The sequence below is a fragment of the Pinus tabuliformis genome, chromosome Q (genome assembly GCF_031772625.1).
Source record: "Pinus tabuliformis cultivar Carrire ecotype Pingquan chromosome Q, CPIR1, whole genome shotgun sequence".
NCBI classification, from domain to species: Eukaryota; Viridiplantae; Streptophyta; class Pinopsida; order Pinales; family Pinaceae; genus Pinus; species Pinus tabuliformis.
The window spans coordinates 1,069,615,082-1,069,633,681 of NC_142296.1; the positions used below are offsets into that span (position 1 = coordinate 1,069,615,082).

Below are 18,600 nucleotides of genomic sequence, written 5' to 3' on the forward strand. Positions count from 1 at the left end.
AGGTTTAGGCAATCATTGATTTGCCTCCACCTTCAAATTTGCTTCAGATTCAGAAACTCCAAGGGAAAGCAAACTTTCTGAGGAGGTTCATTCCAAATTACGCCGAACTTGCTAAAGGTTATACTCGTCTATTGAAAAAAGAAGTACCCTTCATCTGGGATCAGGTCACGCAAGCTTCCTTTGATGCTTTAAAGGAATCCCTAATAAAAGCATCATTAATGTACACTCCTGATTATCAAAAAGACTTTAACATGTATCTAGCTACAACGGATACGACCATCGCAATGGTTTTAGTTCAAGAAGACAATGGAATTGAACATCCTATATATTATTTGAGTAGAAACTTAAATGATACAGAAAGCAAGTACTCCTACGTTGAAAAGCTAGCTCTCACAGCTGTTCAAGCGATACAGAGATTTCGACATTATGTCCTCTTTCGAAAAACTACCATTTTGTCAAATTGCAACCCCATGACTTATATATTGTCGCGACAGTTGCTGGGGGGGAAATATTCAAAATGGATAGCAATTCTACAAGAGTTTGATTTGGAATTTATAAAATCCAAATCAAAGAAATCCCTAGTTTTGGCAGAGTTACTATGCGATCTCCCATCGTCGTCCAACGATGCCACATCAGAAGAAGCGATCGTGGACGAATCTTTGTTTCTAATATCCTCAAGCAATTCATGGTATGGAGACATAATCATCTATCTCCAAACCCAAACATACAGGTCTAATACCTCTCGCTAGGAACAACAACGCATTCGATACCAAGCAAAAGACTACATGATCGTCGGTGATACACTTTACCGTCGTGATGTCGATACAGTTCTGAGGAGGTGCCTCACCCACGAGGAGGCTGAAAAAGTCCTGAATGACTGCCATTTAGGCGTGTGTGGGGGGCATCAATTTGGTTACATTACGGCGCAAAAGATTTTACAAGCAGGATACTTCTGGCCAACAATGTTCAAAGATTGCATAATCGCAGTTAGAAGTTGCCATGCATGTCAAATCTTCGATCGAAAAACTAGAATACCACCCGCACCTCTGCAACCAATAGTTGCTGTTGGGCCATTCGCCAAATGGGGCATAGATTTCATGACATGTAACCCCACCTCGACTGGGGAGCATGGGTATATCATAGTCGCGGTAGACTATTTTACCAAATGGGCCGAGGCGATGCCTACATTAAACAACAGCTGCGAAATGGCTGCCCTCTTCTTTTTCAATCATGTAGTCTCCAGATTTGGCTTTCCACAGGCCATAGTCACAGATCATGGATCACATTTTTGCAATCACATGATGGTTGGGTTGGTTGCCAAATTAGGGCTGTCCCACGATAGCTCTACTCCGTATTATCCGCAGGCCAATGGATAAGTTGAGGAAATCAACAAGGTCCTGAAGCGGATGATGCAAAGGATGATTGGAGTCCACAAAAGGAGTTGGCACCTGATCCTGTACTTAGCCTTATGGGCATACCGGACGTCGGTGAGGAATGCAACCAGGTTTACGCCCTTTCAACTAGTGTATGGCCTGGAAGCAATCTTACCAGTTCAGTGTGAAATCTCGTCCCTCAAACTCGCGGTCGACCTTCTCCCCGGAACTTCAGAAGAGGAGGCTCGTTTCTTAGAACTAATCCAATTGGATGAAACCCGTCGTGATGCCACTTTGGCTAACGAAGCCCATAAGAAATGAGTCAAGGCGCAGTTCGACAAGAATGTCAAACCCCGTGTCTTCTCAGAAGGTGACCTGGTCTTACTTTACGACCAGGAGTCCGATAAATTGGGAGCAGGAAAATTCAAGTCTTTATGGATGGGCCCCTATATTGTTAAGCGCGTGTTAGCAAAAGGAGCCTACGAGTTAGTGGATTATGATGGGATTCCACTGGCGCAACCCTGCAACGGGTTGTACCTTAAGCGTTACTATGCTTGACTCAAGATAGTAACCCCTATGCTTTTGTTACATTTTTGTTTTCGCTAAGGGTAATTGTTTTGGTTAAGTGATCCGCTTTTACATTTTTTGCAGATGTCGGACCTATTGGAATCATTTGTTGGATATGCTAATGGAGTGAGTCGTAGTTCGTGGAACCTATCTTCTACTGCCTGGGCCATCTTCAATCCAAGCAGCGAGTTAGTGAGTTTCAAAGGGGTATGTATTGGTCGGTCAACGAACAATATTGCTGAATACAACGTGTTGATAGAGCTCCTCTCTGATGCCATTACGCGTGGCATACCCCAACTCGTCGTCAAGCTAGACTCACAACTCGTCATCCTACAGCTCACTGGTATCTACTCCGTACGGAATCTAGCTATCTATCGCATGTTCCTAAGGGTCAAGATTTTGGAAAGGCAATTTGATTCTATTCAATATCAACGTATTTCCAGAAACTTAAACACATTAACAGACTCATTGGAAAACTATGTGTTAGATAGACATTTGCAACATTTATAAAAGAAGCATCTCATCAATATTTTCATCACATAACTTAACCAAGATAAAGCTCTGAAAATCAAAAATACATATATAACTGTTTATGGTTTATACATAATGTTCTGTAACCAAGACAAAATCGGTCAAATGACCCAAAACTCAAAATGCTAGGGGGCACCCTAGTCTAATGATGCTGGTGATAACAAGTCACCACCTGTGCAATCATGCGTAAAAGCCTAGTCCATCGACTCGGCACGCCAATAGTATGTCGTTGTAACCTCAGAGGCAGCTCGTCGGTCCTCACGTCCGGAATACCAAGAGTGAGACCCTCGACCTGATCCTGCAATGCTGAAAGAGTCTTGGCCACATCAAGGTCGCGAAGGATAGCCCTCCCCACAGCCTCTCCTGCTGGAATGGCAGCTGGTGCTCTCAGACGTACTGCTGGCCGAACTGGTCCAATATCTGCATGAGCACATGAGTTTTGACAAGTCATGATAGAAGAAAGCACAAGAACATTATAAAAAGAAACGATAAACAGAGATATGGTCAGAGAATTTACCGATAGCACCCCACTGCTCACTAGCCGGCAACACCAAATCTGGGTCACCCTGGAAATCCATACCAGCATATGGATACTCGGAAAAAACCATCTCCTGACGGTTGAACCACTCGAAGAAGGTATCAGAGAAGGAAACCTGGGACTGACTAGCATTTCGGGCCATAAGGTCGACCCATCTCTGCATCCGTGGCTCAGTCGATGGAGGTAAGCCAAGTGAAATGTACTGCGGCTGCATCAGTGGGATCTTTTCCAAGGCGAAAGTGGTCAAAATAGAACCATAGCCAAAGTTCTTGGATTTTCCGCTTTTTACCTTGGTCAGTTGTTCTTTCATCACAGGGAGTACTACGTAAAACTAGTTGAACACCTTTGGTTCAAGGCATTCCAAGGCGTACTGCATATAGGACCTGTTGGCTACGTGAAGAGCCCCACTACCAGCCAGTCTAGCAAAAGTGAACAGAATGGTCCTCAAGGACCGGTCAGTGACATCTCGAATTTTGATCTTGCCATCCCTACTCAGCTGAGATCCCTCTTTGCAATACCGGCAAATATAATCTCTCACAGATTCGCCCCCACAGGCGGAACCTGATAATGTAAGAGGGGCACCACGCCTCGATAAACCGGTCAAAAAATAGATGTCCATGACAGTCAAGGGGATAGATTTCCCTCTGATCTGAAACACCTGGTTGGTAGGATCCCATGCATCGAGAAGATATTGCAACAAGTTGATTTGTTGCCTCATGCTAGAGATGCGGAAAAACTTGAATAGGCCACAGTTCCGCAATGCAGTTACCGTAACCAGATCATGTAAAGAAACCATGTCCTCTTCTTCATGCTCATGTTCTCACCATGTAACAACCATTTTGCTCCGTTGCATCTCTGCAAAACAAGCAAGAGAAGAGTCAGGGTCCTGATTTGGCAAAAAACAGGCAAAAATTCCATGAGAAAACAGTGCAAAAGTTTCCCTTCTCTTGCCCATCGCACCCCAGCAGTGTACTGGGTGAGATGCATACTAACTGGCCAATGGTCGGGCCAGTATGCATCACACCTTTCGATATAGGAAGGGTGCGATGGGGCCAGGGCGAATTTTTCAAACCCTAGGGGCTCAGAAAAACAGGGAAACATGCTCAGAATTAAAAAAGGAAGGAATGAAACTGAAGAGCTCAGGTTTAGTTCCTACCTGGTCTAGATGACGTTGAGAATCATCCACAAAATCTCCCGGAATCAACTGATGAAAATCAAGGGGAAAAGCACCTCCAAAGCTCCAACAAACCAAAGTTCAAATGAAATGGCAAAATGAGTGGTAAAAACCACTTTTAAATTACTTTTCACGTAATTCGAGTAAAATATTAGTTTTAAAACTCATTTTTCAAACATATATGGTTCATTTCTAATTGGTTTTATGAAGCAATTGAATAGGCAGTACAACCTTCGAAGGAACAAAGTGGTTAGCGGTGAAATCAAATAATCAATGACCATTATCACGAGCAGATTTTATGCGAAGTTCAAGCTCGTTAAAAATTAAACCTTAACAATGAGCAAATGTTTCCCCCAGAGTTTAAGCTCATTAAAAAATGAACCAACACCCGATAAATAACCATTGTGAATGCAGTATCATCAACTTCACTCTGTTCTTACCATCACCTTCACTCTGTTTTAGCCGATCATTCACCTCCACTTGATTGTTCACCCCTTTTGAGGAACAGCTGCGAAGAGTGATCTAGTTAGCCATCCTTGTGACACTACCATAATTGGAAAATTCCAAACCTTACCTGGAATCAGCTGCTACCTAAAATTGTCACTCGTTCCTCAAAAGACGAGTCTCCTTTAAGCTCTTTTCACCTGGCTCGTAAAATATGAAAAGATTGCCGAGAAATTGGCCTCTCCAGCTCATTAAAGCTATCAGGAGTGCTATCCCTCCTCTAGATTTTAATCTTTTTGGACCTGAGGGATTATTACACAAAAAGATCGAGCGCTTGTTTTGTTCGGCTCGTTAAAATTACCGAAAATTCGTCCCTTTCATATTATTTTATACTTTTTCGGACTTAAGGGATTATATGACGAAAAATTATTATTGGAGTTTCCTTTATGTCCCTTTTAGACTCTCTAAAATTTAAAAGGATCGAGTTATCTTTGTCCTTAAACTCGTTAAAACCAAATAGCGACAAACTTGTCCATATAGACAAGAACGAGTTTCATTGTCACTAGGCTCTTTAAAACATAGCGACAGGTTTGCCCGAAGGGAAAATTATAGAACAAGCATATGTCATCCTCCTCAAGCTTGACAAAAATAAAGAGGTACTGGTCAGCAATGACTGGGGAAAAATTGGGAAGAAAACTTGAAGAAACTTTATCCGTAGCAAGTCGCTCTTGAACATGACACTTTCACTCCACATCTGAGTCGGGTTGGGTTATTTCGTTCACAGGTCATATCACCATTGGTCCGTCACACCATCCATATTTGGGGTTAACGATACTAATCCATGTCAATGTCGCTAGTATGCTCAAGAGAAGTCGCTCAGAGAATTCACCTGTGTCTCATCCGCTGCAATACATTCACACTCCATTCTTTCATGACCGCCACCTTGAATCCTATATCATCAGATCGTTTTCACCTCCAAAATCATTTACTCCGTTCCGTGTCGTTGATGTGGGATTCATTAAGGCCCTCCTACGATGGGTCGCTTCTTGTCGACATCAGCTCATTATCCAAGAAGTCAACTTAGGAACAACCCTTTCAGTACTTTGAAGCTTGCACGCCTCAATGGCAAGTTTCTCACTTCCGACGACAGGTTTACATCAATGGCCTTCGACCGAAAGATTTTGCGTGGTGTTCGACACCAAGTCCTTTTTCACACCACGCGAATTGTACTGTAGTACCTTGAGGGTCATCATCATTATCGGTGATTCCTCTCGCACCTGTTAACAGCTTGCATCATTGGCTGGTAATCAGGCGATGTCTTTCCATGTTCGACTCCAGAACATCTTTCACATGGATCAACTTGTACTCTGAGTGAAGATTGGATGAGTTTGAAGACCCCAAATCTAGTTTCATCCATCCGGGCTGCGGTATATTCAGGAAAATAAAGACATCAAATGTACATCATTGTTGCACAGATGATCATCCAAATCAAAGGATGATGGCTCTATCAGAATCATCAGTCTGCCACACAGACGGTTGTCTGTCTTATGTACATGAAAATGAATTTATAAAGCTAAGCATGGGAATGCCCGCCTCAACTAGATCATGAAAAATATTATGAAGATAATGTATTGTATTGTATCTTATTACAGGTCACCTTCCAGCTCGAAAAAACTTCGGATCCTCATGATAAAGCATTTCACCCGACATCAAAAGATTAACGACCTCATGCTTTAGGGGGCAACTGTTATAGACATTTTTGGGCACTGCAACCCCAATCATACATGTCCATAAACCAAGGGATCCTAAGTCCCTAAAAGTGTTGCTTCACACCCTAAATGAACAACGTCAGCTGATTATGTCATCTCCCAGAAGTTCTCCACAGAAAACTGCTCAGAATTGGTCAAAGCTGGACCATACAGACTGCCCAGTGTAGAGGGTGCGATGCATCTCACTTGCTCAGTGTAAAGGGTGTGATGCATACTGGAAATCCCTTCTGTAGGGTGCGATGGGCGAGAGTAGACAAATGGCAGAGACAGTTTGCAAGGTGGATCGTCATGGAATCTTCCATAAACTTCTCCTGTGACACTTGCCTCTCTGAATTCGCCCAGGGATGAGTAAGAGATCATCAATCTCCAAGTGGAATCAAGAACTATCAGAGAGAGGAAACTAATCAAAATCCCAGAAGCTAACTCACCCCCTTGCAATCATCTATATATGGATCCCTCATCCCAGAGATCCAGAGGCTGGAATTTTGTATCTTGTAAGGAAGTGCTATTGGTTTCTTGGTGGAATATCATAGTGTTGGGATCTAAGCTTTTCATGACGTGAAAGAAGGGCTTTCATGCTGGGAGGATGACACTGGGTCAGAAAAATTGGTTGTAATCCTCTTTGCTATTCTTGATATTAATAAAGCTATTCAAGTTTTCCTCCACATTCTTGTATGTTTGATGATATATGCATTTGTGTGGTCAATCTATATATGGTCCTATATTGTTTATGATTGTAGATCTCTGTTCTTCGATAGTATTGTGTTGCTTTGATTCCACAGGTGCTCTCTGAAGCTGGGTAGACGAAGGCAAAGTGGCAAGGATCTGTCAGAAGGGAGAGGAACCAAACAAGGAACTAAGCACAAGACTGAGGTTGGTGTCCTTTGTTCCCCTCTTATCTACTTCTCATAAAGGAAAGTGAAAGTAGTTTTAGTTTGTTTGTTTCTAAGATAGCTACCAGTCTTAGTGGGACTAGCAGCTCCGAGTGGACACTAGATTTCCCGATAACACCAGGGCCAGACGATTTCACCATAGCTTTCTTCAGAAATCACTGGTATACAATAATAAAAGACTTCATAAGAATGGTGAAAAACACCTTCAAAAAAAAAGATGGGAAGCAATACAAAATCCTCCTATCTGGCACTTGTCCCAAAAGAGGCAAATCCCATTACTTTCAATAGATTCAGGCCCATTTCTCTATGTAATTCATCTTATAAGATAATAACCAAGTTAGTGGAAAACAAAATCAAGAAGGTGTTGCCTCAAATCATATCTGAAAACCAAGGAGGGTTTGTGCCAAACCGGCAAATCATTGATAATGTCATAGTTGTCCAGGACGCTGTCCATTCTAGTATCCAAAAGCAAGAGAAAGGCATGATAGTTAAACTAGACATGGCAAATGCCTTTGATAGGGTCAGCCACCCTTATCTCATGGCTGTCCTCCAGAAACTTGGCTTCTTAGAAGAAATAACAGGTGTGATTTAGGCATGCATCTCCACTCCATGGATAGCCCCTCTCATAAATGGAAGACCCAACGATTTCTTCCAAAGCATAAGAGGTCTTAGGCAAGGCTGCCCTCTTTCCCCTTTTCTTTACATAATAATGGCAGAGACTTTAAGCAGAGCTCTGGAAGCCCAGAGGAAAGAAAGAGCTACAACAGGGATAAAAATAGCAAAAGGAATAAAAACCATAAATCACTCCTTGTTTGTGGACGATACTCTGCTGCTAGGAGGAGCATCAACAATAATAGCTAGAAGATTTAAAAAACATTGGATAAATTCCTACAGGGGTCAGGTGGGCTATTAAACAACACTAAATGCAGGATTTATGGCTGGAATGTCCCGCCAAGAATTATGCAAAGGATATCCCAAATCATGGAAATCCCAGCACAAGAAAGATGGAGCCATTTCCTCTACCTGGGACTCCCAATCTCCAAAGAGAGCATGAAAGCCGAACTATGGACAAAATAGATCGAAAAAATGTAAGCTAAGATAAAGAATTGGGGAATGATGTGGTTAAATATGGCTGGAAGGGTGACTCTAATTAAAGCTCTTCTTGCAGCACTATCGATTTATCAATATGCTCTAATCATGGCACCAGCAAGTGCCCATAAACAGGTGGAGTTAATTATAAGAAGCTTTCTATGGCAAGGTGGGAAGCAGGAAAACAAGAAGTTTAGCCTGGTCAAGTGGGATCAAGTAGTGTTACCATATAAAAAAGAAGGGCTATCTATTCGACTGCCTAGACTAATGAATGCAACTCTTGGTATGAAAATAGTGTGGAGACTCATAACAGGTAAAGAAAGCTGGTGGAAAAAAATCCTAATTAACAAATACATGGATGGATCCAAAGAAAAGTTGCTGAAAAGAATTAGCCCAATCAGACAAAGTTCCCAAGTATGGAAGCTAGTCAAAAAAGTAATTCCATTAATAAGAAGCCACATCTCAAAAATTCCAGGTAACGGGAAAACCATTTCAATATGGGAGGATAAGGTCTTGGGGAAAGATCAAATCCAAAATCTCTCGAAAGTTGAAGGCATTCAAGAATGGATAAAAGAAAATGGATACAACACTCTCCATTCAATCTCTCTATGGAACCAGAAGGAGTGGCAGGAGTGGAAAATTCCAGCCATTCTAGTAAACCTAGAAGGACAATGGACAAAAATCAAACAACATTTAAAAGGTGCAGCTCCTATCCACTATGACGAGGAAGACAACTACCTATGGGATCCAAATAATGGGTTGTACACAATTAAATCTGGATATAATATCCTCCAAGAGCAGATTGATCACCGAGAATGGGACCCCTAGAAACTAGCCTGGAAGTCAGAAATCCTGCCAAAAATAAAAATTTTCATATGGACCTTGTTAAAAGGGAAGATTTTGGCTGCAGAAAATTAAAAAAAAAAGGGTATTCAAGGGCCATCAAGATGCCCTTTATGCCGGCAAGTGGAAGAAAACATACAACATTTATTCCAAGAGTGTGAATTCTCAAAGGAATGCTGGAAGCAGCTAATACAACCATTGGAAATTAACTTAAGCTTTGAAAAACCATTGTTGGAATTTCTCGGAAACCTTGAGAAAGCTTACCCTTATGAAACAAAGAAGAAAGCCACGATTATAAGAATATGGAAATGTATACCAACAGTGCTATGTTGGCAAATCTGGTTGGCTCGAAACAAGAGCATTTTCAAAAATCAAAACCCAAGAATTGGGAAAACACTATCCAAAACTTGGGGAATGACTTCCGAAATTCTCAATGCAAAAGGAACTGCACCAACGGACTATAGCATTCTCCAACAAGAGGAAAGGGATTGGCTCAGCAAGGCCATAATAGACAACAATGGGCAGAAAGGTCAGAGAAAAGAAAATACAAAAGGAAAATGGAAATTAAGAATGACGGAAGAGGAGTTGGAAAGCTGGAAGAAAACTCAGAATAGACACTGTATGTATTTTGATGGAGCCTCAAAGAATAATCCCGAAAAAGCAAGAGTGGGTGGAATAATTTATGATCCAAATGGGGAAAAATAACCACCTATGAGTGGGGATTGGGACAAATGTCAAATAATCAGGCGGAAGCATACAGTTTACTAATGGGAACAAGGCTGATTAAAAAAAAAGGAATTCAAAATCCTATTATCATAGGAGACTCAGCCATCATAATTGAGATTATGGCTTGAAACAGGAACCCCAACAATAAGTTTATGATCCGAATCATCCAAAGAACTAGAAGGAATTTAGTAGGATTCAGAAATGCAACCTTCAAACATGTATTGAGGATGCATAATAAGCAAGTGGATCATCATGAAAATCAGGCTGTGGAGAAGGAAGAACGAATCGTCAGAGAGAATCAAGAGGAATACTATCTCAGTGTGCCATAACTCTCATTGAAAAATGACAAGAATGAAGTTTTGGTATACAATAGGACAGCGCAGAAGGAGTAGAGAGAAACATCAAGGAAGAGAATGTACAGCGCAACAAGGAACACAACCATCGGGAAATTAAGAAAAACTCGGATAGTCAAAGGAAAAATCATGAGAGTAAGGAACAACACATGAAAGATGTTAGTGATGGCAGCCCGGATCACAAATTTCATGAGAAAAGCAGAGACACCGGGGAAAAACGAGGCAGACTGAAGGAACAACACAAGAAGGAACAACAAAAAGGCGAAGGAGCAACAGTAGAAGGAACATCAACCAGAAGGAACAACAGCAGAAGGAACAACGCCAGAAGGAACAACGCCAGAAGAAACAGCAGCAGAAGGAACAGCGGGCCGAAGGAACAACAGGCTGAAGGAACAGTAGCAGAAGGAACAACAAGAAGATGAAGGAACAACAGTAGAAGGAACAACAACCAGAAGGAACAGCAGTAGAAGGAACAACACCAGAAGGAACAACAACCAAAAGGAACAACAGCAGAAGGAACAACAACCAAAGGAACAACAGGCCGAAGGAACAACAGCAAGGAACATCAAGCAGAATGAACAGCAGAAGAAGGAACAACAACCAGAAAAAGGAACAACAGCATAAGGAACAATAGAAGAAAAAAAACGGACCAATGGAACAACAGGTCGATGGAACAACAGCAACGAACAACAAGCAGAACGAATAACAACACAAGGAATAACAAACTTAAGGAACAACAAAATGCAAAACATAAGGAAAAGGCCACAGAATTTACTCTCCCAGTTTACAAACCATAAATTTCCGTGAAATATGCTATGTAAATTTGTTTTTTTAGCGGGTCAATATGTAAAACAGTACTCTAGAATAGCTAAAAAAACTTATGAAGTTTTGATACCGAGCACAAAAGAAAGCTCTGTGTGCCTATTTAACTGTTCAGTGTATCATATCAGAACATTAGAATGTAAAAAGAGCTTGCTCCAAAAACCTTTTTTGATAATATAACAACTATCCAATTTTGTTAAAAAAAAAAGAAAAAACTAAATCAATTTCGAATTTACCTTTTTTACTTTTATTTAAAACTCAACACTTAAGGAATACAAAATAAAATTTTATTTTTAAATAAAATTAATGAAATTATTTATTAGTTATGCTCATAAATATGTTTATATAAAAAAGTGAGTGGTAAACTATATTTTAAATATTATTTGTATGTTCTAAAATTATGAAAAAATAAATTCAATGAAATAATTGTGAGCTTATTTATAAAATCAAATTTTATAAATGAAAAATTGTGATTATTTAAATTATTAAAAAATCTTCCTTTGCCATATTATTAACTAGTACCAATCTCAATTTTATAAATGAAAATTTGTGATTATTTAAATTATTAAAAAATCTTCCAACCTCAATTGTATAAATAAAAACTTATGATTATTTAAATTATTAAAAAATCCTTTTTTCCCATTATTAACTAGTGCCAACCTAAAAAAAAATATAAATCTCCTACCATAGTTTTTTTATTTGCATCCATATATATTCCTATAAACATACATCTACCGTTTAACTTAATTAAATTAATGAAATTAATTACGTCTACCTCCAACTAACTTTCCTTACCCACGGTAGAGTTGGCAACCCTTTAGCTACTTTTTTCTTCTTAAGGATGGGTATATTTTTCTGCTTTACCCTCTTCATCTGTATTCGAGGTGGCCACCCTTCTAGCCACATTTTATTTTCTAAAGGATGTCTATATTTTCCTGCGTTACTCTGTTTATCTCGATTCGACGTACGAATTTGAACCTGTATTTTCACAATTTCAAAGAAATTTATCAATTGTCGTGTATCATTTTTAATTATATTTCACAGAGAAATTGTCACATGGCCACTAATGAACATTGTCAAATTTCATGATTGCCTTTTCTTGGCGTGCACATTTGTTTCGAATTCGTTCATCGGACATTAGCCACTCATTGTTCTCATTTGTGCCGCACAATCGATGTCATACGTATTTTAGAAAAAATGTCGTGGGAATAATTAAATCATTTTTCAACATCCCATAAACGTGGGCGTGCGTAAAGTAATGGGAAATGCCTGCAATAACGGCCGCAACTTGTTTGGTGGGTTGGTTGAATTTGGTTGCGTGGTGTAATGAAATGAAATGGTTTTTAATGATGTTCATGAGATCTCGTGGTTTAAAGGAGGTTTAAGGGATTATCTATTAGGAGGTTTAAGGGATTATCTACTATTGTTTAATTTATATTCAGATTTTATTTTAGGTTGATTTTGTTGTTATGGATTTTGAGTAAGAAATTTATTGTTTCGTGAAGTCTTGGTTTTTCAAAAAGTTTAATGGCACTGTTCATTTTTAGGTGGTTATCAAATTGATGACGGATAACTTTATATGCTACACACTCTTTAATAAAATGTCATTATTTTTCTACCACCTTTTTGTTGCAAAAAATGCAAGTTCATTCTTCCCAATCTTCTTTAGGGAGAGTCCATCTACTAGTTTCACATCTTAGATGATTGGAGATAGTCCTCAGCTGAGTGATTAAATTTGTCATTGTTCCCTTAATTGAGGAACTCAAGTACTCTTTATCATCATTTTTCCACATTGGGTTAAATTCTTTGACATAATATGTTTTCTTTCTGCCTACTTGCTTTGTTTACATGACAATCCTAACTTTTTCTAACACTCACTTTTTTAACTCCTCCTTAGCGTGAGGGAAATCATGTAGATTTATGTCCCATTTGCCTAACCACTTTATGTTTTGTTTCATCCATGTATTTTTCTGGTGGTTTAGCTCTTCTTCAACAACCAATTTAGGCCACTGGTGCTTATCCATATTTTCAACCTTCTTCAAATAACTTAGCAAATGAATGATCATTGATGCCTCAATTGGAAACATACTAGTCTCAACTAAAAGGATATCATATGGGACCGTTGATTTGAATTTGAGGCTACTTGTGATTAGGTGCTTTTGAATTCTTTCTATTTGTTGCCATTTGTGGCTTGACATGTTGACCCCCCATATTTCGCAACCATAGAGGATAACTAGCACCACTAATATACCAAAAAGGGTTTTCTTAGTCTTCCAATCCCATAGTTCTACATGTATGCACCTGTTCTGGGGAAGGTAAGAAGCTTTCCACCCCCCTGGATTCTCTTTGATCTACATGTCTCCTAGTGAAAATGAATTCCTAAATACTTGTACTCATCTACCACCTCCAAGGGGTTGCCCTCAAAGAGAAAAGTAACCTGAAATTTCTTTCTTTTCAAAGAAAAAATCACGACTTTAATTTCCATGGTATTTACTTGCATTCCCACCTCATGACAAAAGAGTTCCAGGCCTTTCAAGTGTTATCTCAACCTAGTTTCGATTTAGTGATAAGAATGAGGTCGTCTGCATATAAAAGTAGTTTCACCACATATCTTGCTAGTCGGATGCCTTCTCCTTCGGTATTAATTATCCACTCTTCAAGCTTATCAATATATAAACTAAACAGTGTGGGGGAAAGAGGGCATCCATGTTTGACTCCTATGTCACTGCTCTGTTTGACTCCTATGTCACCGTCAAAGCATTCAAACATGCCTTCCTTTGTTTTGATTTTGGCTCTAACCCACTCATAAAGCTTATGAACAACTGCTCTATATTTCTCTGGGGCCTTTAGTTCTTCCATTATGTGCCATGGTTTATCTCCAGGAACAATATTGAAGGCTTTTTTGAATTAAACAAAGCAACAAAATGCTTCCCAACTTGGTTGTCCTAAACTTTTTCAATGTAGTGTCTTAGAGTGATGCAATGATCAATGGTAGAATGTTTAGACATGAAGCCAGCCTGTCCCTTTTCTCTTTTCCATCCTTTTCTGCCCACTCACCGATTCTCCGCTCTAGCATGCTCGCAAAAAGTTTTCCAAAAAGAGGGTTGATCATAATAGTATGGTAGTTAGAAGGGTTATTGATGTCTCCGGCTTTGTGAAGAGGTATAACAACACTAGTTGTCCACTCGACCAGAAAGCTATCTTGATTGATTCTATTGAATATCTCCTTGATGTGTGGGGCTAGAAGCTTCATTCCCCATTTTAAAAATTTTGCCCTTAAACTGTCAATGTCTTGCATTTTGCCAGTTCCTAGTTTCTTTATACCTTGTTCAATGTATAACAACATAAAATAGTTCTGTTGAGGAGACAATTATGGGAAACTTTTTCTCATTTGTCCGCTCATATAGTAGTTTTGCATAGTCTAGCCATTGAGCCTCTATGATATTGTTTTCTATTTTCTTTTTCTTTTGTTGTAGTTCCTTCCAAAAAAAACTTTGGGATTATGTTTTCCCAAAGAAATTAATTCCTTCATTCTTGAAATCACATAATTTTCTTTCTTTGATTTTCGAAATTGTATATATAATCTTGTTTTCTTTGCTTGACTCTTTTTTGAAAAATATTTTCACATCCTTGCAATTCTTATCATACCAAGAATTAGTTCAGAAGGTGTTCGAGATCCTCTTCAGAGACCTAAATCTTTTACATGTTTTTAAAGCTTTGTGTATTAAAAGAATCAACATACTAGTGCAAATATATCTTTTATCTCTTACATTATCTTTACAACCCCTATTGTTGTTTTTAGCTATCTAGAAATATTCTTTAAGCACAACCATAAATAGCTCTTGTTTTCTTGATTTAAGATAATTCCCTATGCTTATAAACTTTCTTGTGTGAATGATGGGGATGTTCCCCTTTCCATCTTCTATATTTTGGGGATGAAAAATGCATGAAATACCTGTCACAACTTGTCTGGTTGGTAAGTTGAATTTTGTTGCATGGGTTGGTTGGATGGAACTTGTGCGTCACGTCGTGGACTCATACCAAACTCGTGTTTTGAAAGAGTCGATTCAGTGGAGCAGTAAGCAACAACATTCATGTTCAGATGTACCGCTATGTGCATAACCAAATTCATTCGCGCAGTAAACATATTTTTTTAAAGAAATTTGATAAGAAATGTGAAAATGGAAATGTTCAATCAATTTTCCAAGATACCAGGAACGTGGGCGCTAAGTTACCGCTCCGTTCGTCAAATAAACCTGTTACAACTTGGTTGGTTGGAGAGTTGAACTTTGTTAGGTGGGTGGGCAAGTTGTGCGTGGGCTCATTCCAAACGGTAACCACTGATGTCAAGTCCTGTAAAAAGTACAATAGTTTTTAAATGTGGGTAGATTTTTTGCCGGAATTTAAAGAAAATTTTTATTGACAAATCAGTTTAAACTAGATTTTTATTAGATTCAACGCTCTAAAAAATTTGTAGGACACCTAGATTATAATAAGTTATTTTGTTTATTTTTTTGTTTTCAATGAATCACTGCCAAACCAGAAAACTTTCCAAAAATACTACTCCAACAATATATCAAAAGCAACATGCTCGTGGGCCGGCTGTCATACGAATCCTCATATGGCGAAGCCAAATTCAATGTTTAATTGGGAATAAAGAGAAATGTAGACTATTGAGGCAGGGAAAGAAGATTTCTTGTTGCCCCACTTTGGATTTGAAATGACGTTAGTAGGCAATGCGAGGGAGGAAAGTCGCATAACGCGGAGAAATCGCATTCCCACCTTCCCCTCAAATTATAAATTCCACCAACTCTGCACTCTCATCGAGGGATTGCGTTTTCTCTGTTCCCATGCCCACAAAGGCCTCTTCCTCCTCGCGCTGCTATTGCTGGTGGTGGAACCCTGTTTTTTATTAATTAATTACAGGGCACACCCCATCTTCATCTGCTGCTGTTCTTCCGTTTGGATCCGGGGCTTCTTCCTGGTGATTGCTTACGCTTTCTTTGTTATTGGAGCAGCAGAACCAATTTATTGGCGGAGCTGTCGAGATGGCGAAATACACAGAAATGGTGGATGCGGGTATAAGGATCGCCGCCAGGTTTAATTCTCACTGCCCCCAGACGTCGCGTTTGTATTATCATCCAAATTCTTCCAAAAATGAGGCCGAGGCCGAGGCCGCCTCCTCTGGAGAAGCACAGATCGCAACCTCTGGTGCCCTGCACCTCTCTGCATCTTGCGCCAATTCAATGTTTGAGATGCAGGGGAAGCAGGGAGATGGGGAGTGGCCCATCATTGTATTCCCTAATTACTCTTATTTTTCCTTTTACATTTGATCATATCATGACAATCAACACCAAAATATATGGCATATGTTTCTGTTCTTATCCTTAAAAATGAATTCTGGTTCACTTCACCGATATCTATCGGTTTATTCATTGATTTATATATGGCTTAAATAATGGAAATTGTTATCTAATTGCAGCATTCAAGTTGTGGATTTCGATATTTTCAGACCGATTTATCCTTGGGCTGACTTGTTTAATAGTGAGCCAATTTTATACCCATAATTATCCAGATGGCATTTAAAAATCTTAAAAACTGTATAAAAAATCATCAGTTTCTTTTCGGCTATCTCATGGAATAGGTAACTAATTGGGAGCCTATCATATCGGAGGAGTTGCACTTTGAATTAATGGATTTGTAATTTCTTTTATGGTTGTTATTTTGTTTTTGGGTTTGTGTTTTTTATTTACATCTATTTAATCTTTCATTTTTATGTTTTACATAATATTTTGTTTGTTAAATTATTTATAGGTCAAAATTAAATGTAAATGTTATTTTAATATATTATTTATTGATAAATTAAAAATAATATTTTAATTTATTTATATATAAAGGGTGGATATTTGATTTTTTTGATATTTAATAAATTTATAATTTATATATAAGAGTATATGGAAATTTCTATGGTGATTAACTTGAGGAAGTTGAAAGACTCCTCAGATTTGGTAGATCCATCTATGTATCATAAATTGATTGGTTATTTGATGTATTTGGTTAATACGATACCAAACATTTGCTTTGCAATCAACACCATGAGCTAATTCCAAGTGGAACTGAGACATGACCATTGGATTGCAGGCAAACATGTATTGAGGTAATTATGTGGTACAATCGATTATGGGTTGAGATATGTCTCAAACAATGATATATGACTGCAGGATTATACAAATTTAGATTGGGCAAGAAGTGCAAAAGACAGAAAGAGTACATCCAGAAACTGCTTTAGTTTGGGCTCTGCTATGATTTCGTGGATGAGTAGGAAGCATAGATTTGTTGCACTCAACACTACCGAGCCAAAATATATTGCATCCATTTTAGCAAGTTGTGAAGCAATGTGGCTTCAGAAGTTACTCGTAAGACTATTTCATCAGGTGCTAGAATCGATTGTGATATATTGTGACAATCAAAATTGTGTAAAACTTGTAGAGAATCCAGTTTTCCATGATAGGTCGAAGCACATTGATATCAAGTACCACTTCATTCGTGACATGGTGCAAAAAGGAGCAGTGAAACTCCAACACATCTCTATTGATGAGTAGACAATTGATATTCTTACTAAGCCTCTGTCCAGAGCGAAATTAGTATACTTCAGGGACGAGCTTGGACTTGTTGAGAGTGCTTCCCTCAGTGTGAAGGAGTGTTGATGAGATAGCATCAGGGACAAACATTCTCCCTGTGTCATGTATGACTAGAATTAGGGAGAATGGTCCAACAAAGGACAAACATTCTTTCTGTGTCAAGTATATTGACCAGAATTAGGAAGAATGGTCCTTTCAAATCAAGCTCAATGAGCTCATTTAGCATCAGACCCATAATTACTTAGATAGAGTTTGGCCTTTGTTGATTCACCATGTGTCAAGATATTGGCCAAAATGATGGTGAACCAAGACTAGTATGTATACCATGTGTCAGATAGACCAAAATTATGGTGACTATTTGATTCTAAATATGTACCATGTGTCACAAGTACTAACCAAGATTATGGTGAGGATACACCATAGGTCAGATGTATCGACTGGAATAATGGTAACCTGTTGATGTTGATCTACCATGTGTCAAATTTGTTATTAGAATTATGGTAGTTGAATGATGTTGATACTATTGATGATTAATTATAACCTTAGAGAAATTTGTCAACATGAGAACATCTAAATAGTCATTATGAATACCTCCCTAGCTTAGAGGGAGTGTTGAATTTTGTAGCTATGGTCGTTATTCATAATTATATTTTAGCCCTCGATGAAAATGTAAGACATGTTCTTTATGTCATTTTTTTGTTTAGTCTTTGAAATAATTAATATAAGACATGTTCTTCATGTTGGTATAAAAGGAGGAAATTTTGAATATCGAATTTTGAATATTTGGCTCCAAACTTGTCAAGTCATCCCTCCTTCAATTCAAGTTGGCCCAAGTGA

At 38.7% G+C, this 18,600-nt stretch overlaps 1 protein-coding gene across 1 annotated transcript; it reads left to right on the forward strand.

Annotated features, from left to right (window-relative positions):
* The first annotated feature begins 15,987 nt into the window (after positions 1-15,987).
* Positions 15,988-16,520, forward strand: LOC149223225 (uncharacterized). The gene has a single exon (XM_089383249.1). It carries the CDS (start codon positions 16,171-16,173, stop codon positions 16,453-16,455), a length of 285 nt encoding a protein of 94 aa, XP_089239375.1. The 5' UTR covers positions 15,988-16,170; the 3' UTR covers positions 16,456-16,520.
* Positions 16,521-18,600: the final 2,080 nt, after the last annotated feature.